This window comes from Cynocephalus volans, chromosome 8 (assembly GCF_027409185.1).
Source record: "Cynocephalus volans isolate mCynVol1 chromosome 8, mCynVol1.pri, whole genome shotgun sequence".
Classification (NCBI taxonomy): domain Eukaryota; kingdom Metazoa; phylum Chordata; class Mammalia; order Dermoptera; family Cynocephalidae; genus Cynocephalus; species Cynocephalus volans.
The window spans coordinates 130,395,854-130,420,598 of NC_084467.1; the positions used below are offsets into that span (position 1 = coordinate 130,395,854).

A 24,745-nucleotide genomic window follows, 5' to 3' on the forward strand; every position below is an offset into this window, starting at 1 on the left:
TGTACCGCCGCTCTGATTAGTGGAATCCCTTCACAGTAATTTTGAGCGCTCGCTGGGAGAGTCGAGGGGCGCTTGGCTCCTGGCGGCGATCTGTGTGTGAGTTCGGGCCCAGGGAACATTTCGGATTTCCTCGCTTTCCTCTTTCGGAAGACCTTCAGTCGGCCGCCAGGTGTGGGAAATTTGAAACGCGAGGCCGTTCCTCCTCGTCTTCCGGTTCTGGCTGCTGAAACCTTCGGCGAAGCGTGGAAAGAAGAGAAGGGCGTGGGCTTGGTCACCGGCCTCTTCCGCCGGGCGCTGCTGTGTGGAATCGTCCTCTTGCCCCTTTCTCTGGCCGCAGCCTTGTTTAACAGAAGTGGAAACTGATGCACTGAGAGAGGAGACAGGTCTTTCCCTTATCCAGTCCCCCAAGGACCTCAAAGACCTTTCTAGTTTCTGGACACGTGTACGCGAATGTCGTACGAAGGAGGGCTTAAAAATTGGAGAAGAGAGTGGGACCTCCTAGAATTTTTAGGGGTTTCTGTATATGTACAAAACTGACTTTTGACCACCGTCCAACACCGGCAGCGTGGGACTCGTGATAGCCTCTCGCCATCCTGTCGCTCCGACATGTGCCTCACTTTTTGGTTAAGTCAGCTATGCAGGGGTTTACCCAGGCGCATCGGAAGGACCACCCAGCCGGTCTGGGATTCTCTCTCCAGAAATCTGGTGCTGAGTTCACAGAGGAGAATTCCAGGTGAAAACAGCGAAAGAGCTCTGTTCTCTGAACAGCACTTCCACCTGTTTTCTGCAGCCGCAGTGCTTTTATTCCGTTAACCCCATAGTTAGGACTGTTTTGCTTTTAGTTGATACTAATGCCAGGAAGCGTAAATAGTCCTTTTTCACTTTTAATAGTGTTTTCTAGTGTACAGGTGGCTCTTACACACTTGATTCATACTAAAGCTAAATAGTTACTGCACCATCTAACGAATGTAATTCTTACGATTATATTTCTTAAGATGTATTTCATTTGGGGAAGAAATATGTAATATTAAGAATTGGGTAATTAGGATTTTAGGTCAATGCTAACGCTAGATAATCCAAAAAATTTAGATTTCCTAACACAAGGCAAAATTTTACATTTAGACAGTTATTCACTTGGTTTTTGACACATTTGCAGGTAAATTTAATAGTGGATGAATAAAAGTACATAGTACTCTGATGTTTTCTAAGTTCACCCATTGACCTGAAATACCTAAGATGTTGTGATTTGAGAATTCTTATTTTTAAGCAATCTGCAAATGATATATTTCTAATCTTGCCTTTTAAACTTTTCTTAAAGAATTCAGTAGCTTTGTTGCCCGGACCAACACATGTGGAGAGTTGCGTTCTTCTCACTTAGGCCAAGAAGTCACTTTGTGTGGATGGATTCAGTACCGGAGGTAAATTAAGGCAGGCGGTTTAAGAATGCATGGTGGTTATTTTCCCAAGGCAATTCCAAAACTTTACTAATTTTCGACTAGTCAGAAGAATAAAGAGCTTTGCAACTCCTGCAGGATTCTGAGAATTCATTGAATTTTAAGTTTTGTTTTTGTTTTGAAAGACCCAAATAGGGTCAATGTCAGTAACTATCAGTAATATCTATTAAAGGGTATGACAATGAAGCTTGATCCACCAATGGACCGAAATAATCCTGGGCTTACTAAGGCTGAAGAGTTCCTATGATTAATAATTGGGAATGGGCCAACATCCTATAAATCATCTGTTGAGTTGCAGTAGCATGGGGAGGAGGAAAGCTTATTTTATTCTAAGTTTAGGTAGAGAAAAACCCTAAAAACATGAACAGTGATTCCTTAAGAATCACTTTTTTGTTGTTCGTCTGTATAATCCAGAACATACCTGAATAGTACATAAGTCCAAAATAGGTTTTGTGGCCTTCCTAAAGAATATGAATATATCTCAAGAGGGTGGATATTTGCCCCGTAAATTTGGTGACTTTGCCTCCTGAACTCAAAATATGAGGAGGCTTTCTGCTCCTCTTTCTGATACTAAGGACAGTAAGAGAAACGTAGATTGAATTCAGAGTTTTGGGATTTCTGGAACCTTTTGCTGGTTTATATAGGTGTTAAATTAGTAGTTGGAACTATTTAAGATTTATTTTCTTTTAGGAAGAGAAAAGACCTTATATTTCTATATTTCAAAAATGACCAGTGAGATGTTTCCGATATCCTAAAATATTGTCTTTGATTTTACTATATGAAAAGTTTCCAAACTTAATAAAATTTTCTTGTAGACTTAAGACAATGAAAATTTTTTAAAAATTTTTTTTAAATCTGCTTTTTCATTAATAAGCCAACTACGTAAGACTAGTCAGCTACACAAATGGCCAAAAAAAGTTAAAATTAAAGTGAAAAAAAAATCTTTTTTCATTAATAAACTACATAGATAACAATTGCATGAATGTAGCTAATGAAAGTATGAAATTATTGGGGCTGGCCCGTGGCTCACTCAGGAGAGTGTGGTGATGGTAACAGCAAGGCCATGGGTTCAGATCCCATATAGGGATAGCTGGTTCGCTCACTGGGTGAGTGTGGTGCTGACACCACCAAGTCAAGGGTTAAGATCCCCTTACCGGTCATCTTTTTTTTTTTTAAAAAAAAAGAAAGTATGAAATTATCACAAAAAAGAAACATGAGAAATCACATGGGTTTTCTTGTTCATTACTTGTTTGTTGTTCCTGCTCAAATTTTGGGCTCAGAGATTGTATCCTAAAATGTTCATTTCTTTATTTTTGTTAATCAGGCAAAACATCTTTCTGGTCCTAAGAGATTTCCACGGGCTTGTTCAAGTTGTCATCCCCCAGGATGAGGTAATAGAAAGTTTCCTACTATTATCTAAAAGCCTCTTTGATGCTATGGCCAGGGTAAGCTAAGTGGTTTGATAAGTATGTTTGAGGTTTTAAATTCAAAAGTTTATTGTTAATGAAAACTGAAAAGTAACATAAGCAACATTAAGACATGGAAAACTTGGAAAAAATATATGCAACTCATATCACAGACAAAGGCTAATTTCTCTTATATCTAAAAGGCTACAACAGATCAGTAAAGGACGAGTGACACAGTAGAATTATGAACCCAGGACATGAACGTAAAATTTACAGAAAAATATAAATGGCTTGTAGACATGAAAATATGCCCAACCTCACTCATAGGTAGAGAAATGTTAATTGAAACTATACAGAATTGTTCTTTTTAACACATTAGGTTGACCACATACTGTGTTTGGGAAAGTAGGTACTTATACATTCCTAGAAGGAGTATAAATTGGCACTAGCTGTATGGAAAGCAATATCAAAATTGCCTATATTTGGACTATTAATTCCACTTCTAATAAGTTATCTTACAATTATCTTTTTTTTTTTTTTTTAACTATCTTACGATTATCTCATACCTGGACATACACAGATGCAAAATGACATATAAATGGTACAGGATATTCATTTCAGGATTATTTTTAATGGAAATAAATTGGGATCAACTTAGATGTCCTCCAATAAAAGATTGGTTTAAAAATAATATATATCCTTACAATGGGATACTCTGCTCAGCCATAGGAAAAAAGGTAAAGAAGCTCTTTTCTAATAGGGAAAAAAATCCAAGGTATATTGTTAAATGAAAAAAGCAGGATACAAAAAAGCATATAGAATGGTACCATCTGTATAAAAAAGAGGGGGAAGAAAACAGAATGTACAGGTTGAGTATTCCTTATCTGAAATGCTTGGGACCAGAAGTGTTTCAGATTTTGGATATTTTTTGGATTTGTGAATATTTGCATATACATAATGAGATATCTTGGGGATGGAACACAAATCTAAACACAAAATTCACTTATGTTTCATATACACCTTATACACATAGCCTGAAGGTAATTTTATACAATACTTTTAATAATTTTGTGCATGAAACAAAGTTTTGACTGCAACCCATCCCATGAGGTCAGGTGCAGAATTTTCTATTTATGGCACCTTGTTGGTGCTCAAAGAGTTTCGGATTTTGGCTTTCCAATGCAGATGCGGAAGATGGCGGAGGGGCAGGTCCAGGTACTCAGTGGCCGAGGCCATCTCCTGGGCCACCTGGCTGTCATCGTGCCAAGCAGGTAGTGCTGGGCAGGAAGGTAGTGGTCGTGCACTATGAGGACATCAACATTTTCAGGCAGTTTCTACAGAAACAAGTTAAAGTACCTGGCCTTTCTCCGCAAGCAAATGAACACCAACCCATGCCGTGGCCCCTACCACTTCCAGGCCCCTAGCCGCATCTTTTGGGGACTGTGCAAGGCATGCTGCCCCACAAAACAAAGTGAGGCCAGGCTGCCCTGGACTGCCTCGGGTGTTTAATGGGATCCCACCACCCTATGACAAGAAAAAGCGGATGGTGGTTCCTGCTGCCCTCAAGGTTGTGCGGCTGAAGCCTGTAAGAAAGTTTGCTTATCTGGGATGCCTGGCTCATGAGGTTGGCTGGAAGTACCAGGCAGTGACAGCTACCCTAGAGAAGAGGAAGGAAAAGGCCAAGATCCATTACTGGAAGGAAAAAACAGCTCATAAGACTACAGAAACAGGCCAAAAAGAACATGGAGAAGAAAATTGACAAATACATAGAGGTCCTCAAGACCCACGGACTCCTGGTGTGAGCCCAATAGACTGTTTATTCCTCATGCTTGGCCTGGCCTACCATTCCTCCATCGCCTCCCTGGGATGTTGGGGAGCTGTCCAGGTGCCACAGGCAGCATGGGACCTAGGCAGCCAGGGACAAAGAAGGGGCCTTAGGCACTGCTCCTGTTTAAGAAGTCCGTTTCATAAGTTCAGTTTCGGTATTTACAGAAGTGAGCTGGAACACTAACTGGAGGGGAGCTCTACATGGTAGATTAGACATTTGTTTAAACTTCCACATGGTTAAATACTATACTCTGCAGCTGTTACAATGCGAGAAAAGCTTTGTGGGGATGGTGTGAACTTAGTGTTGTACAAAGGATATTTATACATGCACAGACTGGGAAGATGTGCAACCAAGGGGTTGCTGGCATTGTACTTTCTCATTCCCAGTATTTTGTGATCAAAATAAATTATTTCTAAAGAAAAATAAAGTTTCAGATTTTGGAGCATTTCAGATAGATTTTCAGAATAGGGATGCTCAACCTATATATTCACTCATTGGGTGTTTCTGGGGAGGGGAACCAAAGGGCGTGAGGACAAGGGTAGGAGGGACACTTTCATTGTATCTTTTTGTTCCCTTTGAAGTTTGAGCCACATGAAGGTATTGCTTGCTCAAAAAATAATTACCATTGAAATTAGGTAAAATAAAGAACTCTTATCTTGCTCCGTGGGCAATGTTGGTTTCTTCTTTTTTTTTTTTTTTTTTTTTAAATTTTATTTAAAGATGACCGGTAAGGGGATCTTAACCCTTGTCTTGGTGTTGTCAGCACCACGCTCAACCAGTGAGCTAACCAGCCATCCCTATACAGGATCCAAACCTATGGCCTGGTGTTATCAGCACCGCTCTCTCCCGAGTGAGCCACGGGCCGGCCCTGGCAATGTTGGTTTCTACTTTGTTAATTTTTGCAAATGCTTATATACCTAAGAAAAATATGATTTACTCAGCTCTTAAGTGTTTGAAATAAGTAAAGAGCAATGAACTATCTTTCAGGAATCAGGATCCAGAGATGAGCATAGCTAACCGTAGAGAATTTCTTTCACTTTGGACTCCATTAGTGCTATTGGATTTAACTGCCACTAAGTCTAACTCTGTAGACAGTTGACTTTAAATTATGTGGGATTGTCAGCATTAATAATAGTTATTCTCCTTATTTTCCTTTAAGGAATTTTTTTAAAACTCTTAACTAATTTACTTGCTATTATATAGAGTCAAAGGTGGGAATGCAATTTACCAAATTCTGTAATAAAGTCATTAACGGACAGCCTCAGTATTTATGGCAGTTAAGCTGTGAATTTTAACATTTTTCTAAACCATAGGCTTACAGTTACTGAAGATTCCTGTAAGTTCATTTGTTTCTTGGAATTATCTTTCCCCTCTTGTTCTATAGTCGGCTGCCTCTGTGAAGAAGATTTTATGTGAAGCCCCTGTGGAATCTGTGGTGCAAGTGTCTGGGACAGTTATTTCCCGACCTCCAGGACAAGAGAATCCAGTTAGTATTTAGAAACTGTCTTTTTTTAAAAAAAGAAAAAAAGACCAGTAAGGGGATTTTAACCCTGGACTTGGTGTTGTCAGCACCACGCTCTCCCAAGTGAGCTAACCGGCCATCCCTATATAGGCATCTGAACCCATGGCCTTGGTGTTATCAGCACCGCACTCTCCCAAGTGAGCCGTGGGCTGGGCCTGTATTTAGAAACTGTCTGTGTACATTTTACCTGTATGCACTTGCACTGTCTGTGTACATATTCAGGCAACATAGACTAGCACCTATTGGGACATTAGGCACTAAAGTTCAGTAAGTTCTACAAATGAAACTACAGATTTCAGAATCTTCACCACAACCACACACACCTATATAAATATATGTGCTAAGACATTTGTTGATGTTGACTAATACATGCTGACATTTTTCTGAGCACATCAGCTACAAATACGCATAACAATGTTAAAATCATGCAGAGACATTTATACTACGCATTAGAAGCACCTGCACATTTTTATGTATGTAAATAAATGCATGTGTTTTACAAATGTGCTTTGTGTACAAGTCCTGATAAGTGATTTTTAAAATACTTCTTTTCTCTCTCTCTCTCTCTAAGAAAATGCCAACAGGTCAGATTGAAATTAAAGTTAAAACAGCTGAGCTGCTGAATTCCTGCAAGAAGCTGCCCTTTGAAATTAAGGACTTTGTGAAGGTGACACCCTCTGTTATTAAAAGAATAGAGTATCTAGATAATGTTCATGACCAGAAAAGTATCTTCAGAGTTTTTTAAAGAAAAAGTTTAACATCTACAAAACTTAACATTTTATTATACATGTATCATGAATTGTTCTGTTAGTCTTACAACTTTTTAATGAACAGTCCTTAAATAGTGACAGTTCATTAAACGTTGTAGTCCCTAAATACTGAGACTGTTTCTTCAGACAAATTGAAATATGATTCTATCTTTAAGACTCAAGATGTTAAATTATTCAAGTTTTTTTGTTTCTGTTGGTTAATGTTTTGAAAGGAAATTTATGTCTAGCTTGGAAATGTCCAAATGGTATAGGGGATCCTGCACCTTTTAAGTTTAAGCCTTTAACAGTGATAAAATATGTGCTTAGAGCAACTCTTGACTTCCCAAGCACATAAATATAAATAGGATTACTAAAATTTAGGATATTCTTTGCTAAAGTTTGAGGGGTTGATGGAACTAGACAGCACTGGGTAAGTACCCCAGATAATTTTCAGCTTTGTCACAATTATAGACTTGTATACTTGTATACCTAATTTTTAAACTGACCTTTTAAGACAGTTATCTATTAATTGTATGGCCACATAGTCTTACATTTAAGTTTCCAATATTTAATCCTTTAATTAGAATAATTACAGAGTTGACCTTATTGTGAAAAAGAAAATATAGTTTTCCCCAGAGAAGCATTCAGAAAGAAAAGTTACAGATATTTCTTACTATTTGTGTTTTTATTATCAAAGAAATGAGCAATTTCAGAGGAAAGGACTTTTTTAAAAAGTTCTCAAAGGATGATACAGGGATTTACAGCCTTGAAAATAAGGAAACTTCTCACTGTGTTTCTACGAGTACGGCTGTGGAGATTCCATCCACCGTCCCCTTGCATTTCTTAAACTTGTAGTCACTGTCCCATTCAGGTGATAAAATTGTAGCTGTTTTGTTTTTTTTTTTTTTTTTTTTTTTCCTGGCATATTTTTTAAAAAGATCATTGAAATCTTAAAAAAATTTTTTTCAGGACTCAGCTATGGGCTTAAATGAATGATAAATGTTTAGCAAAGTAGGGCAAATTTCAATCAGTGTAGGGTGAAGTTAATAATAATGAATAGGCTGGCCGGTTAGCTCAGTTGGTTAGAGCACAGTGTTATAACACCTGTGTCAAGAGTTCAGCTCCTTACTGGCTAGCCACCAATAATAATAATAATAATGAATAGTAAAAAATGTAAAATCTTCTAGTAACAAACTTAAAACATTGTAGGAATTTAGGATGGGAGTGTATACACAAATGGAAGCAGCGTGCCAGGGAGCTGCTTGATGATGGTAACTAAAGACAAAGCTAAAGTATTTGAAAATTCAAACTCTGTATCTAAAGATAACACCTTTCTAACATTCAAAATATATTTAAACACAAAAATCTTTCCATTTGTTTAGAAAACAGAAGCTCTTCGCTTACAGTATCGCTACTTAGACTTGCGTAGTTTCCAAATGCAGTATAATCTGCGACTGAGGTCCCAGATGGTCATGAAAATGCGTGAATATCTCTGTAATCTGCATGGTAAGGGAAATTCCTGAATGTTCTTTGAAGATTTTTAGCGTCTCTTCTGTTTTATTCATCAGTTTTATTGTATCCTGTCCTTAGCATCAATGGATCAGATGTTGCCAGAAGTCTGGAAATCACTCAGTGTGTAAAGTCGTTTTGAAGAAAGGTTAATTTCCAGGTGTTTTGTCCTAGAGCATAATTTAGTAACTAGTTCCCTATTGATTCACAAATACATCCTTTATAAAAATGATAGTGCCAATTACATTGTTTAATATAGTATTTCCTGTCACTATTGAGGGCAGAACAGCCCCTTTGCTTGTTTGCTTGTTTGTTTGTTTGTTTGATTGTTTTAATTTTATTTTGTCGATATACATTGTGGTTGATTATTGTTGCCCCTTTGTTTTCTTATTTTTTTTTTATCATACTTATACATTATTTGTTGGGAGCTCAGAAATGTTATGTGCATTAAACTAGACACCTCAATCAGTCCTGGGGTTTTTCTTGCTATATTTGTGTTATTTTTGCTACACTCGCAGAAGATTTAGAAAACCAGAACAGTTCGGTGGACAAGAATCCATCAAATATTTAGAATTATCTTATGTCAAAAGTATCAACCTCATGAACAGAATAGGATTTTATGAAAATCTTCAGTTTCCTTCTTGAATTTGTGGAAACCAGTATCAGTAAGCTTGGTAGCTTATTTCAGCCAAAATTCCTAATTAAAAGGGAGTCTCAGATTTAATAGATTATATTGTAGACATCATATTTGACAAATTTCAAATTCCTGTCTATTAAATTCTGATGTTTTCTCTCTTTAGGGTTTGTGGATGTAGAAACCCCAACATTGTTTAAGAGGACTCCAGGGGTATGTATATTCCTTAAATCAGTCTACTAATAACATCCTATTAGTTAGGAAACTGGAGTACTTTGTTTTGTTTTTTGTTTTCTGGGGGATTTTGGCAGCTGGCTAGTACAGGCACTTTGTTTTTACATTCACTTGGTTCACATTTTATTTTATGTTATTTTATTTTATTTACTGTCCCAGGATGGTCATATTACCTAGGTTTATTTAAGAACTGAGAAAATTATGTGGATCAGTAGTATTTTGAGTCAGAATCCTTTTATTCCACAAGAGTTTTCTTTCCCTCAAGGTTTATAGATGCAAATCATTAATGAATTGGTTCTTTCAAAACAAATCCCTTGTTCATTAAGAACTGACATTTCTTTTTTTTTTTTTTTTTTTACATTTCAATTTTTTTCTTTAAAAGGAGTGAGTTGTGTACAGGGGGGTTAAATGCTTTATAGACAAGAAAAAAACCGCTAGAACCAACTTATTCATCATCATCATCTTCCTCTTCATCCTCGTCGTCTTCCTCCTCTTCCTTCTTTTTCTTGCTTTTTTCAGCCTTGACAACTCCCTTTTTTGCTGCATCAGGCTTTCCTTTAGCTCAGTATGCAGCAATATCCTTTTCATATTTTTCCTTCAGTTTAGCCGCCTTCTTTTCATAAGGCTGCTTATCATCTGCAGCGGTGTTGTTCCACATCTCTCCCAGTTTCTTTGCAACATCGCCAATGGATAGGCCGGGATGCTCTCCTTTGATTTTGGGGTGATACTCAGAACAGAACAAGAAAAAGGCCGAAGGAGGCCTCTTGGGTGCATTGGGATCCTTGAACTTCTTTTTTGTTTCCCCTTTAGGAGGAATATAGGTTTTCATTTCTCTTTCATAACGGGCCTTGTCCGCCTTTGCCATGTCTTCAAATTTTCCTTTCTCTTTAGCAGACATGGTCTTCCACCTCTCTGAGCACTTCTTAGAAAACTCTGAGAAGTTGACTGAAGCATCTGGGTGCTTCTTCTTGTGCTCCTCCCGACAAGTTTGCACAAAGAATGCATATGATGACATTTTGCCTCTCGGCTTCTTAGGATCTCCTTTGCCCATGTTGTTATTTTTCCCGGCGCTGTCTCTATGGAGCTCTCTGTACTGCAATGGCTGTGTCAAGAACTGACATTTCTAAATATTGATAATTAATTCATTTATCCAGTCTATGGACTTATAGAAGTACAGTTTAATTTAGAAGAGCGGTTACTTGGATAGGAAATGATGCACAGCATTTGTTCAGCTAGTAACAAAACTGAGAATTCATTTCAGCAAGCATACATTTAATAACCTACTATGTGCAAGTGATATTTAAAGCCTATCATGTGCAAGCTTTTTTAGGTACTGAAAATTGAGCAAAAATTGTCATTGTGGGAACTTTGCTCTTTAGTTAATTTCATTGATAAACTGAAGTATCAACTTCCACCAGTCATTTATACCTTTGGTTTGTTTTTTAATAATGTCTCTCTTGTCCCTCTTTCTCTCTTTAAAAGGGTGCCAAAGAGTTTTTAGTACCATCCAGGGAACCTGGAAAGTTTTATTCTCTCCCTCAGAGTCCTCAACAGTTTAAGCAACTTCTGATGGTTGGTGGTTTAGACAGGTGAGCCTTCTTTATGTTAGTAGTTGTCAGAAAGGGAAAAAGAGAAAAAGGAAACAAAACTGCCTGATCTCTTTTTTTAATTTTTTGTTTGTTTGTTTGTTGTTGTTTGCAGCTGGCCAGTACTGGGAAAACTGATCTCTTAAGAGAAGGTTACAAAATTTGTGAGAGTTTGGAAAACACTTATAAAGTACCCTGAAAATTTGTAGTCATCATTTAGTAAAGATTTATTGGGTGGCCACCATATACAAAGCTCTATACTAGTAGATGTCACAGGGGATTAAAAAAAAAAGAGAGTAGGTTCAGCTCTCAAGGAGTTAATGAGACCGGTAAGGCAGAATAGGAGAATAGGATAATGAATAAAACCAACTGTGATATAAACCAAAATATAAATGCATTGAGATTTACAAACTAAGTATTCGGAGGTTTCAAATTATATTGTTTGGGGAAATATTATAGAAGACTGTGAGCTAGACCCTCCGAGACAGAGCTGTGTTTCAGCAGGGGGAGATGAGCTGGAATGGCATAGCACAGGAAGGCTCAAGTGTGTTTATGGAGCAATAAGTATTTCCAGTTGGCCAAAGCAAAAGAATATATGTTAAGAAGTGTGGACTGGTTTGCATGCCAGTCTATCCAAAGGTGTCAGTGTATATTTTGAAAACAATATATAGAGTAGTTAACTTCTCATGGGTCAGCTGTGTATCAGATTAGATTAAAGCATCATAAAGAATTAACAAATCTCTTATGTCTTTTAGGTATCACAAATTTATATCATAGCCCACATTGCCATAAACGTTTAGTGGAAAGTGTGTATGCCCTCCTAGAATCATGACTCAATTAATGCTATTTTTCAATTGTAGGTATTTTCAGGTTGCCCGATGTTATCGAGATGAAGGTTCAAGACCAGACAGACAGCCTGAGTTTACTCAGGTACTAAGTTATATTCACTTGTCTCTTACAAATTCAGGCTAACTACAGCCAAGTATTTTCAAAACCAGGGCAGTAGTTTTATATGGTTTACTTCTCATTACATTTTACCCATCAAAATTTAATTAAACTAACCTGCAGTTGAGGTACTAATTATTTAATTTTTGACCCATTCATGTGTCCTTTCATGAGGAGTATGGTCCTCAACCAAGGAATGCCAGGGATTCCTATAGTGTTTTAATATTTATGATATGATAAAGTCCTTAAAAAAACAGTCTTGGAATAATTACAATTTGTAACAATATATATGCTAGTAATATTGATTTGATCAACATATCTCAGTGTTGAACCCCAAAAATATGTATAATCAATTTTGATTCAATAAAATGTTTTTTTAAAAAGTCTTGTATATTAAGAACCAGTAATTTTGTATAGCGATATTTAATCTATTTAATCTGTAGATTTATCAAAGCTATTATGATTTGGTTTCTGTATAATAGCATATTAACCAGTATGGTGAAATGCAAAAATCATAAGCCTTGGAGTTGGACAGACTGGGATCAAATGTGGCTTCACTACTGACTAATAGCACTTAAGCAGCAAGTTAGTTAGCCTCTCTGAGCCTTAAGCCATGAGTAGTTGTGGGAACTAAACAAGTCAATATATGTAAGGCATTAGCAGATCACCTGACATAAAACAGAGATACAATAATATTTATACCCTTCCTGCGTATTAACTATTTTTGTGGAGAATCCTATGGTAACTTGAAAGCAGAGAAATATAAATATGTATATATTGTGGCTGTTCAAGTTAGTCTCCATATGTTATTTTGGTTTCAGATTGATATAGAGATGTCTTTTGTAGACCAGACTGGAATCCAGAGTTTGATTGAGGGTTTGCTCCAGTATTCCTGGCCCAACGACAAAGAGCCTGTGGTGGTTCCTTTTCCTTCTATGAGTTTTGCTGAGGCGTTGGCCACCTATGGAACGGATAAACCCGACATTCGCTTTGGAATGAAGGTACTTCTCTCCACTTTTCTAGGACTCTGTCCCCAAATAGTTCAGCAGTCTTCTAAACCACTTTGAAATGTACAGGTGTTACACACTGTTAGATCATATATTTGTTGTTACCTTAGCTTTTGTTGTTACCGAGCTACAGCAAGAGAAAATAACAGCGTATTAACATTACAATGCTTTTTTATCTACCATGTTCCAAGACCTATTTCCGAGAACAAGATTCTTGCTGTAAAGTTTTTATTACTTATAAGTTACTGATTATATGGACACGAATGGTAATTTGAGAGAAAAAAAACTATTCTTTCCTTTTCAATTTTTTTTAGCCAAAATGGCACTTGGAAAGCAAATGATTAAGAGATACTTGTTTTCCCTCATCTATAAAGAGGTCAAATGTGTGAAAACAATTATTCAAGTTATTAACATCTATATGTACTTAAGGGCAAGGAAATAATTTATATAGAGTAGTTTCATTACCAGGCCTCTTATTATTTACTCTTGAGAGCAATATTCCTTGATTTCTATAGTACTGGTGACATTTTTGTATCTTAGCTCTCAGTTCAAATCCCTTAGAAATTGAATTCTGCCTGGTGTATGAATAGTCAATGTTCAATTCTTAGAATGAAAAAAATGTACAAAAAGTTATAGCTACCTGCTTAACAGCTGCCAACTTAACTACTTGTTTCTTCATTTGTGATACGGAATAGTGGTTCTTAAGTCAGACTGCTTGGGTTAAATTCTGGCTCTGCCTCTTATGATCTGTGTCATCTAAGGCAAATTACTTACTTATTTGTGCCTTGGTTTCCTCATCCATAAATGGGAATAATAAGAGCACCAGTCTCATATTCTTGTTGTGCAGATGAAATGAATGAATATACGTAAAACACTTGTCATAGTGCTCAACCCATAGTAAACACTATGAAAACACTTTATAAATGTTAACGTATCGAGGTTATTCTCTTCTTTAAAATATTGTTTGTAAAATGTTTTGAGGTAAAAATTATTCCATGTTTACCTGCCCCTTTTTGTTACCCATTTTCTAGATTATAGATATCAGTGATGTGTTCAGAAACACAGAGATTGGATTTCTTCGGGATGCACTTAGTGAGCCCCAAGGAACCGTCAAAGCCATACGTATCCCTGAAGGAGCAGTAAGTGAAGCACAGTTCTGGGTGTTCTCTAGATTGTGTTTGGAAATAAATGTGTTCAACACTGGCACATTTAAACTTCAGAAAGAACAATTCTCTTTAAACAAAAATATGTGTTTTTATATAAAGTCTAACAGTGTCCCTAAAACTATAATATAAGAACAATAAAACTTTATGAATATGACTTTACATTCACGATCTGGGGCTTTTTTTCCCCCCCTTTTATTTTATTTTATTTTATTATTTATTTATTTATTTATTTATTTTTGTCGTTTTGTGACCGGCCGCACCGCGCTCAGCCAGTGAGCGCACCGGCCATCCTTATATAGGATCCGAACCCGCAGAGGGAGCACTGCCGCACTCCAAGCGCCGCACTCTCCCGAGTGCGCCACGGGGTCGGGCCTTTCCCCCTCTTTTAAAGAATGCTATAAAGTACTCTGATACTTCATTTGGGCTGATTTCATTGGGGATATTATGAGCATAAAATAGTATTCAGCAGGGGAAGGGGGATAGCGAGAAATTGATAAAGGGCCACAGAAAATGATTACATTGTATAATGATAAATATAGAAGTTATCCTGATTTTTAAAAAATAATAAAATTAAATTAAATTAAAAAAAAATAGTACTCAGTATTCTGTCTCCAGCCTCAGTTTGTCCAAAAGCTGTGAGCCCCACATGAGCTGCAGCAAAGCCTTTGCGTGTCAATTCTTAGTCTTCTGATGATTCTGGCCTCAGTTACATTAATAATGGGGAGAAAAGGAGGTGAAGCTAAAAAAGCAAAAAGGAAGTGAAGTGGTGAGGGTAGAAGAAAGAGAATGGTTGGACTGAGCAAGCATTGACTCTAAAGTCAATGGGACACATGTATTTTCTGTAGTTAGTGCACCTTCTTTGAAAGTAATTTAATAAGAGGCATTCCAGAAATATTTTGAATAAGATTACTGTTTTGAAAGACTATATTTATTTAGATACATAAGCATATTAGTATATTCAGAATAGGTGCAAGAACTCAGTCTCATTACTTTTTATTTACTTTATATGTTCAGTGGAAAGTAATTTGGTATCCATACTCTAGTCCAGACATAACGAATGTGTTCAGGTAAGCTCAGTATAACATATTGCCTGTTGTTATTTAGCACATTTTGAGTGTGTGTATTCTTCCCGAAGTAGATATAAGAACTGCAGAGGTATGCATCATGTTTTCACCTTTTTGTACCTCCCATACCTAGTTAAATGTGCCATGAATAGAGTTGATGATAAGCATAGTGTCTCACTTAGAAAGACATTGGGATGGGCCGAGCCTGTGGCGCACTCGGGAGAGTGCAGCGCTGGGAGTGCAGCGATGCTCCCGCCCCGGGTTCGGATCCTATATAGGAATGGCCGGTGCACTCACTGGCTGAGTGCCGGTCACGAAAAAGACAAAAAAAAAAAAAAAAAAGAAAGACATTGAGATGATTTAGAAGATACAGAGAATTTTAAGAAACCTGAAGTATTCTAATTTAGAAAAATTAAGGTACAAAGAATTCTGAGAAACCTGAAATAATTAAATTTCTAATCCTCTTATTGATCTGGAAGTTTTTTCTTTCATACTTCAATTTTAGAGATTCGTTTTGAACATTTATCCTGCATATTACATATATGGCGGGGGGAGTCTTCTGTGGAATACAGCTGTTTCCAATGAGACCTGCATAACTGGAAAAAAATAAGCCCTGTAACAAGCTTTAAAATTTTGTTATTTGGGGGAAGAAAAGGTCGGAATGGTTGGCTCAGCTGGTTAGAGCACGGTGTTAATAACACCAAGGTCAAGGGTTCAGATCCCCTTTACTGGCCAACCACCAAAATAAAAAAAATTGTCATTTGGCAGCAGAAATTAGACTGTTACTAAATCTCACTATTGTGATGGAAAGACACAAAATATACTTGTATCCCATTTGATATCATAAACTGTTTATGAAGCTAGCTAGGTGTCATACTGATGAGTTTACTTTGATTTTCTTTCATCAGAGGTACTTAAAAAAGAAAGACATTGAGTCCATTGAAAATTTTGCAGCTGACCATTTTAATCAGGTAAGGAGTTAATTAGAGCAGGTTTTTTCCTTATGGGGATTCATTCAGTATTTTTAACTAATAATTGTTTGAGCTCTTAAACTCTCATTAGTTTCAAAGGTCTTGTTATTTCAGATCATTCTTCTGCTTTTCTTCTATTTATTTTTAAAGTTAATATTACCCCTGGGTACAACTCTAAGATTTCAAATTAATTGAATTCACCATTAATCAGAATGTGAAAGTTCCACCATACCCTGTATAAATGAAGAAAGGTATTTTAATCCTGTTAGGAAAATTAATAGAGCTCCATGTGCCCAAGGTCTAAACAAAAGCATGGCATGTGTGAAAGAAGCCCTGTATTGTTCTTCCTATACCCTTTTTTAAAATTCTGAATGTACCTTTGACAGGCACATTTTATGATCTTGGCTTGGTGGATAGTAAAACTAAAATAGGGAGGAGCAGGAGTGGGAAACAGCCACTCTTACATTGTCACTGGAAGTATAAATTACCTGAACCATTTTAGAATCAGTAACTTTATTTAGACATGCTCTTTGAGTCGGTAATTTTCTGTGATATACTTTTTTTCCCTCTCAGCATAGCTGTCTTATTTATTTATTCATTCATTCATCTATTTATTTATTTATTTGTTTATTTATTTATTTATTTTCTCAGCTTAGCTGTCTGTGATATACTTTAAAGAAAGGATCCTAGATATGGGGAGACTTTACATTCATTATAGTGTCATTTATAACAGGAATAAAATGCAGCCATAAGGGAGCGATTAAATACATTATGATAGGGCCGAGCCCGTGGCGCACTTGGTAGAGTGCTGCGCTGGGAGCGCGGCGGCGCTCCCGCCGCGGGTTCGGATCCTATATAGGACTGACCAGTGCACTCACTGGCTGAGTGCCGGTCACGAAAAAACGACAAAAAAAAAATACATTATGATATAATCAAAGGAATTTCTTTGTTCCAAAGATTTTATTTCCTAAGAAAAAAATGCTCATGTTGTAATGATTTATTTAAAAAAGGTTATAGAATTATATATACACTAATTATAACCATGTAAAAACACTATATTTGTTTATTGAAAATATACAACCTCTACCTCTACAACCACCTCGTACCTCAAGCTCAAAAAACCATAAAGGAATTTTTCAATAAGAAAGAAAGATTAGGATAGTGGTTTCCAAAATGGATCAAGGCAAAAATGAGAAAAGTCAGGGCAATATACAAAGCTTTTCATAAAGCTAAATTAACTTAATTTAAAGAACTGTCCTTCATTTCTCTCTCCCTCTCTCTTGCTGCAGAAATGTTCTTTCTTTTAGGAAATGATGGTAATAGTAGAGGATATTTTGTTGGGTTTTTTTTAATGCCCTCCCTTTATAAAATTGAAAATCAGCACCCTGTGCTTCCCAATTTCGTTTCTTTTCATTTTCCTAGTATATGAAATCTTCATCTAAGAACCACAGGACCAGGAAATAATCCCGAAGGTTAACTTTGGCAGTCTTTAGTTGATGGGACTATTACTACATTTTCTTCTTTTCTTCTCTTCTTTTTTTCCTTCCTAGTATACTGAATTTTTATACAAGAGATAGGTACTATTAAAGTTAGTAATGTTTTAATTTGATTTGGCTTCAAATTGTTTTTAATATTCGCATTAATTTTTAGCATCATGATGCATACACATGGTTAAAAAAACAAATAATAAAGAAGGATTAATAATGAAATATAATAATCATTTGCCCTAGCCCACACCAGCCTAGAGTATCATTTTTTAGAAATATATTTACATGTTGTCTTTTTTTTTTTTTTTTCTTTTTACTTAATTCATTTCAAACTTTATCTGTTAACTTCCTACATTGAGAGATAAGGCTCACATAAGCAGACCTCACCTAGTTACACTGTACATTCTGCACAGCTGTCTTTTTGGACCTTTTCTTCATTCCTCTTCTGAGTTGAAACCATTCTTCTCGGATCCTAGAACTTCCTGTTTCTTATTTGTGCTGGAGTATATACTTAAGTAACTTCCTAATACAACATATAAGAGATAAACTTACTGGGTTCTTACATGTCTAAAAATGTCTTTATGTTCAAAACCTCACATTTGATTAATAATAATTTGTCTTAGTATAAAATTCTGAATTGAGAGCCATATCACCTAAGAACAGTGCAATCGAATGGAACTTTCTGTAAAGATGGAAATGTTTTATATCTGCATCACCCAATTTTGTAGTCACCAGCCATTGTAGCTGTTGAATGCTTGAAATGGGCTAGTACAAATGAGGGACTGAATTTTTTACTTCCTTTTAATTAATTTAAGTTTAAATAACTGCAAGTGGCTAGACAGCACAGCCTTAGAACATTGAAGGCATTGTTTTTTCTTCTCCCTTCTGCTGTTACTCTTGAGAAGTCTGATGCTTGTATGAATTTATTCCTTTATAGCAGATCTTTTTTCTCTTTGCTCTTTAGAAGCTTTTAGCCTCCTGATTCTTGATGTTTTGAAATTTCACAGTTTGAGTAACTTTGGATCATTTTTCATTCAATGTGTTGCACACGTGAAGGGTTCTGTCACTATGAAGGCTATGTCTTTCATCTGTGGAAAATTCTTTTATTATCTAATTATTTTGACCTCATCATTTTCTCTAGTCTCTCTTTTTGGAATTTCTATTAGTTTTATGTTGAACCTCTTTATGTAACTTATATGTCTCTCTAGGGCCAGCACGTGGCTCACTTGGGAGAGTGTGGTGCTAATAACACCAAGGCCACAGGTTCAGATCCCTATATAGGGATGGCTGGTTGCTCACTTGGGAGAGCGTGGTGCTGACAACACCAAGTTAAGAGCCCCATCTTTAAAAAAAAAAAAAAAAACTTATATGTCTCTCTTTTTTTCCATGTCACTTTCCATTATTTTATCTTTTTTATTCTGTTTTCCAAGAAATTTCCTCTCCTGTTGAATTTTTTTTCAGCAGTCGTATTATTATTTCTCAGCTCTTTCGATTGCATCTTATTCTGGTTTTATTGATAAAATATCTTTTTGAGTGCCTCTGAGGATTCGAGTCCTTTTTGGTCCCTAAATTATCTCGTCTCTAAAATCATTTTTTTATGTTTATCTTGGTCTTTTTTTTTTTTTTTTTTTTTAATTCTGCAGAGTTTATTCAATGTATGGTGATTGTTGACTATCCATACATATTTGAGAAGGAGGCATCTTAAAAGCTGGTTGGAAGCACAGCTCCTTGGAGCTTTGTAAATGGCTAGGTTTAGTTTAGGGTAAGCAGCAAGGCCACTGGCTTTTACCCTGGACACTCAAGGCGTAAGTGTCCTGAGCCTCTCCAGATTCTGAGTTTCTTCTTGTGCTGAGACTGCCTCCATTGTTCTCTAGACCAGAGCTTTCTGCATCTTGCTTCTTTAATCATCCCTGTTCCATTCACTTGCAGTCTGCCAAAAATTTGTAGAGATCTCTTATCTACTGATATTCCTCCCCACCCTTCATTCCCTTTTTTGTTGTTGTGGTGGTGAGATTACTTTTTAAAATTTCTTTAGTATCATTTTGAAGGAATTCAAGGAGGCAACAAGAATCTCATGTAAGTTCTACTGGGAACAACAAATATTTGTACTATAGAAAATAAATCAATCCCACTTTTTTTTAAAAAAGTGTGAATAAGTCTTTTTTTTTTTTCTTTATCACAGGAAGTCTTACCTATATTCCTGAAAGCCAATAGAAACTGGAATTCTTCAGTTGCTAAATTTATAATGGAGGAGCAAAGATTGGAATTAATCAGACTAATGGAGATCCAAGAGGAAGATGTGGTCCTGCTAACTGCTGGAGAGCACAAGAAAGCAGTAAGAAAAATTACCTCCAAGTCTATGTGCTGTTAATACTGAATGATGCCTCTCGTGTCCTATGTATATAGTACATATTTGAAATTGACTGTTAATTTCATAAAATGGAACTGTTCTGCATAAATAGTTACATAAATAAATATCTTTCAGTACTTTATAATGTAGTATATAAAACCAGGTTTTTTTTCATCAGCTACTGGCCTCCATTGGCATTACCGTCACAGAACAGATCTGACTCTGTTTAGAAAAGCCACTTAGTTAATGGGATATTGGTATTATTTGTACAGCCATGGAAAAATATTTTCATTTTCAAAATTTTGCAGATGAAAAAAATTTGGTAGTCTTAAACTTTTGTGTATAATGCATCCCTAAAAATATGGAGAGACAGATCAGATCACTGGAGGGCTGCTGGGCTTGCAGACACCCCTGGACCAACTTGGTCAAGGTGGGACCCTTTTTCCTCAAGGGTAGCAGCTGTAGGTGGTGATTACTGCCATGTACGGGCTAAATCACCATTCCTCAAGGAATGTATATGGAAGACTGAATTTAGCTTTAGGGATCTTTGTAAAATATACAAAAGTATAGCATAAAAGTCAAACATGAATATTGAAAACATACTATAAGTAAAGGTCAGGCATGTTATAAATTCATTCTTTCACTAAAATATGGTTTCTTTAAAATAAGTGTTTAATTAGTACTTTATCAAGTTTATTCTTCAAATTTATATTTGCACTTATTTATCGTTATCTCTTCCAAAGAAAATGTTTCAGAGCTCAGCTTCAACAATTAATATAATACACTGTTTTTTCCTTTCCCTGCAATAGTAAAGAAAGTTATTTAATTATAAATTTCATTATCAGTGCACTTCTTAAAAAAGAACTTGGAATTTTGTACTATATAATACCCTGCTGCAAATTAATTTGGCTATGAAACATTCTTTTGCTATGAACCAAACATACTGGTGTTCCTTTCTCAGGAAGGTATGGTTCTAATTCCTGCTAGACCTTCCTTGAAAGAAAGCTAGAAACCGGACTTACAAGGAGTAACATTAACATTCTGAAAGTGTTACAATGAAGGTGCCCTCTGCAGATATTTAAATGTAAGATAGAATGGGCCACAAAGTCTGTGCATGTCTCCAGGCATGTGTCATTGTTCTGACTGTCCTTTCTCAAAGAAGCCCTGCAAACCACAGTTAGCACTTATTAAGCACTTCCTAATTGTCAAGTAAGCACCTTATATATGTTAACTCATTTAATCCTCATGCCAACCCTTTGAGAGAAGTACTGATACTGTTGCTGTTTTTAAAATAATAAAAAAACTGAGGCATAGAGGTTTAAAATTCACGCAGTCACATGCCTAGGAAGTGGAGGAGCCAGAATTCTAACCCATGAAGTCTGATTACAAAATTCACACATATTCCATATTACCTCAAATAATAGCCAGAATTTGTTGAACATTAATTATGTGCCAGACACTCATCAAATCTTCACCACAATCCTTCAGGAGCAGTGAGGAAATAACCAGAATAACTGCCATTCGCATACTTTTCAGGTTCTGCACCTTATGTACCTTATCTGACCTAAGCTTCATACAGTCTTTTGTAGATGTTTTTATCCCCATTTTACTATGAAAAGGGGTACAGAGAAGTTAGTAAGTAGCCAAACTGAGATTCAGATCCAGGACTATGAAGCTCTGATACCTGTGTTCTTAATCACTGTGTTATTAGGTACTCACCCAGTCTTGTGTTTACAGTGCTCTTCGTTGGGAAAATTACGACTAGAATGTGCTGACCTTCTAGAAATAAGAGGAGTGGTGCTCCGAGACCCAGCTTTGTTCTCTTTCCTCTGGGTGGTAGATTTCCCACTCTTCTTTCCAAAGGAGGAAAATCCTGGAGAGCTGGAGTCAGCCCACCACCCATTTACTGCTCCCCACCCCAGCGATATTCACCTCCTGTACACTGAACCTGAAAAGGTACCATATCTGATGTACTTCCAAATAAAAAGGAAATGTGTAAATAAAAGCAAAGAACTTCAGATTTCACAGTCTGAAGACAGATAGAACCCAGTTCTGGAAGCCCCAGAAGAAACTGAGATTTGAGCCAGTAGTTAATACATTGTTCTAAGTAACTACAGTATCTTCAATCTACAGAACAGAAAATCAGAAATTTTCTCTAACATAAAGGTTCTGTAAATCTTCTAGGTCCGTAGCCAACACTATGACTTGGTTTTAAATGGCAGTGAGATAGGAGGTGGTTCTATCCGAATCCATGATGCAGAGCTACAGCGTTACATCCTGGCAACATTACTAAAGGTAATACATATTCTAACCTGGCCTTATTTTTCAATCAGTATTTGTCAGTTTTGTTAAACATTTGTTATGAATGGAGGATTCGCTGGATATAAAATAGTGTCAGCTTGTTTCTGTACCTTTAGTGTCGGACTTGGAAAAATAAATGGTAATAGTAGCTGTTTATTAGTACTTACTATGTGCCAGGCACTATTTTAGTACTTTATATGCATTGACACATTTAATCTTCACAATTGCTTTATGAGATAGATGTCCTTATTCTGCCCATTTTAAAGATAATTTGAGAGCCAGCCCGTGGCTCACTCAGGAGAGTGCGGTGCTGATAACACCAAGGCCTCGGGTTCAGATCCCATGTAGGGATGGCCGGTTCACTCACTGGCTGAGCGTGGTGCTGACAACACCAAGCCAAGGGTTAAGATCCCCTTACCAGTCATCTTTTAAAAAAAATAATAAATAAATAAATAAAGATAATTTGAGTCAGATTAATTAACTTGCCAAAGCCACACAGCACAGAACTAAGCAGAGCTAGGGTTTGAATCCAGGCAGGGTGGCTCTTGAGCCCAAGCTCCTAACCACTAAAAAAAAAACTGCTCAAAAAAAAAGATTCAGTCTTAAGTGACTGGAAATGTTGATAATGTTAGAGAAAAAGAGAGGTTTGAAAGGATTTTATATCACTTAATAATACTACTTTAGCTCTGTTTAAGATGGGGCTATATTTTAGTAATAGAGAGTGAGGTAATCAGGATTTTAAAAAAAGAAAGTGGGGAGTCTATACAGATGCAGACCTAAAATTTGCAGTTTTTTGGTGATTCTATAGAAGGCTAGAACAGGTTTCAGGAAAGAGAAGGTCTGAGAGTCTGGTCCTAAAAGATCATTCTGTGGGATTAACTAACAGGTGCTAGGTAAGATGGAAGAACTTTATATGTGAGACCAGGACTGGAGAACTCAAAACATCAGACTCCCCCGTTAGCTTTAAGGGCATTGTAAATCTGTTAACGTTTCTCCTGCCAAGTCAGGCCTCCAATCATCAGTTTCCAGCCTATCTTTTGCATTCCTGTCATTGTCAAGCTTTTCAAAAGAGTAAGAATACATTGCTTCCCTTTCTTCCCTACGCACCAGTGGTTCTCAGTCCTGCTGCACATTAGAATAGAATCACCTGGAAAGCATTTTAAAAAAACAAAAAACACTGATGCCTGTGCCCTACACAAGACCCACTAAATAAAAAGCTCTAAGTATGAGGTTTGGCATCTGTTTGTTTGAAGCTTCCCACCTGATTCTGATCTATAGCCTGGTCGAAGAACAACTTCCAGACACATTTTCAACATCTCTACACGCACTGTCCCACAAAAGTTACTGGCATGGTCACCAAATCCAGTGGCCTGTTGTTGACCCTCCGACTCTCCCACCTCCCAGAAGCATTTGACACTGTTGCCTTCTTACTAATGTTCTCTTCCCTTGGTCCCTGTGACAGGCCAGTTTTCCTGCTTTTCATCCTACCTTTCTGAGCCCTGCATTATCAGTACAGTAATGGCTGCATTTACTGAGCACCAGGCATTTTTCTACATGTCATAATCATCTGTGACTTATCTTATTCCCTTGCTGAAATGTAAGCCTCGTAAGTTTTGGGTTTTGGGTTTTTTTTACATTTTTCCCAATGAGTTTTCATTATTAGTTAAGTCATATATATTAAGGTATTTTTTTTAATTCCACTTTATTTTCATTTTAGCACCTAAGCCTAGTGTGTGGCACTTAGTGGACCTTCAGTATATATTTAAACTAAATTATCTTTTGAATTTCAGGAAGATGTGAAATTGCTCTCCCATCTGCTCCAGGCTTTAGATTATGGGGCGCCCCCTCATGGAGGAATTGCCTTAGGTAAACAACTTGTCCTTTTACAAACTAAATTTCATTCCATAGCACAGTGTCTCAAATTTGGGCTCTCAACTTGTGGTGCTGGAGTGGGGGTGGGGGGTGGAATGAGTCCAAGAGTTCTCTGAGAATCTAAGTTTCTGTTTTAATTTCAGTAATGTATTTTAAAATATATTTTACCAGTTACAAAGATAAAACTTAAGTGATAATTTACATTTGAAAGATTTTTTAATAGACTAAAAACTGCAGAGTTTAATGTCAATATTGCTCAAATCCTGGGGCCTCACACACAAACATTCTTTGGGGTCTGGAAAGCACTGCTCCATAGCATTCAGCTTATATGAAAATAGGAATATGCCAGTGTCCTGATTACCATGGTTACTCACTTTGCTTGTTTTGCCAAGCAAGAATAGTGAGAAATTCTAGAAAGCTTACCTAGATTGTAGGCTCTCAACAAAAGGGACTTCCTTCTGTTTTTCTGGAGTTCCCTACAGAGCACCTAATATATATATTGTTCAACCTGTATTAGGGCCTTTAGTAAGCCCTTGCTAAGAACTTACTAGTTACTGTGATAATCTCAGTAGCATGTGAACATTAGTCCTGAGCACTTTTCCAGAATGAGGCAGAAAAGAACCTCTGAAGAAACAAAAATTCTCTAAAAGGGCAGGGAAC

At 36.7% G+C, this 24,745-nt stretch overlaps 2 protein-coding genes and 1 pseudogene across 6 annotated transcripts in view; 2 read left to right on the plus strand and 1 right to left on the minus strand.

Moving 5' to 3' along the window:
* Positions 1 to 24,745, plus strand: part of DARS2 (aspartyl-tRNA synthetase 2, mitochondrial) — a 26,187-nt gene continuing 1,442 nt past the window's right edge. Inside the window, exons 1-16 of one of the 5 annotated variants that reach the window (XM_063105476.1) lie at positions 1 to 733; positions 1,319 to 1,418; positions 2,779 to 2,845; positions 6,073 to 6,174; positions 6,782 to 6,877; positions 8,342 to 8,465; positions 9,269 to 9,315; positions 10,819 to 10,925; positions 11,783 to 11,852; positions 12,689 to 12,868; positions 13,906 to 14,013; positions 16,013 to 16,075; positions 19,745 to 19,897; positions 21,650 to 21,868; positions 22,097 to 22,207; positions 24,004 to 24,079. In XM_063105476.1, the coding sequence (XP_062961546.1) occupies positions 607 to 733; positions 1,319 to 1,418; positions 2,779 to 2,845; positions 6,073 to 6,174; positions 6,782 to 6,877; positions 8,342 to 8,465; positions 9,269 to 9,315; positions 10,819 to 10,925; positions 11,783 to 11,852; positions 12,689 to 12,868; positions 13,906 to 14,013; positions 16,013 to 16,075; positions 19,745 to 19,897; positions 21,650 to 21,868; positions 22,097 to 22,207; positions 24,004 to 24,079 (1,750 nt within the window). In that variant the 5' untranslated portion in view covers positions 1 to 606. Of the gene's footprint in view, positions 734 to 1,318; positions 1,419 to 2,778; positions 2,846 to 6,072; positions 6,175 to 6,781; positions 6,878 to 8,341; positions 8,466 to 9,268; positions 9,316 to 10,818; positions 10,926 to 11,782; positions 11,853 to 12,688; positions 12,869 to 13,905; positions 14,014 to 16,012; positions 16,076 to 19,744; positions 19,898 to 21,649; positions 21,869 to 22,096; positions 22,208 to 23,675; positions 23,747 to 24,003; positions 24,080 to 24,745 lie in introns of those variants that run through there. The other 4 variants (XM_063105478.1, XM_063105479.1, XM_063105477.1 and 1 more) reach the window with 4 other exon arrangements.
* On the plus strand, positions 4,055 to 4,662 carry LOC134385085 (large ribosomal subunit protein uL13-like; annotated as a pseudogene).
* Positions 9,899 to 10,396, minus strand: LOC134384657 (high mobility group protein B1-like). The gene has a single exon (XM_063106331.1). It carries the CDS (start codon positions 10,385 to 10,387, stop codon positions 9,899 to 9,901), a length of 489 nt encoding a protein of 162 aa, XP_062962401.1. The 5' UTR covers positions 10,388 to 10,396.

Coding starts and splice junctions, on each gene's coding strand:
- LOC134384657 (XM_063106331.1), bottom strand. CDS start 10,387: ATGGGCAAAGGAGATCCTAAGAAGCCGAGAGGCAAAATGTCATCATAT.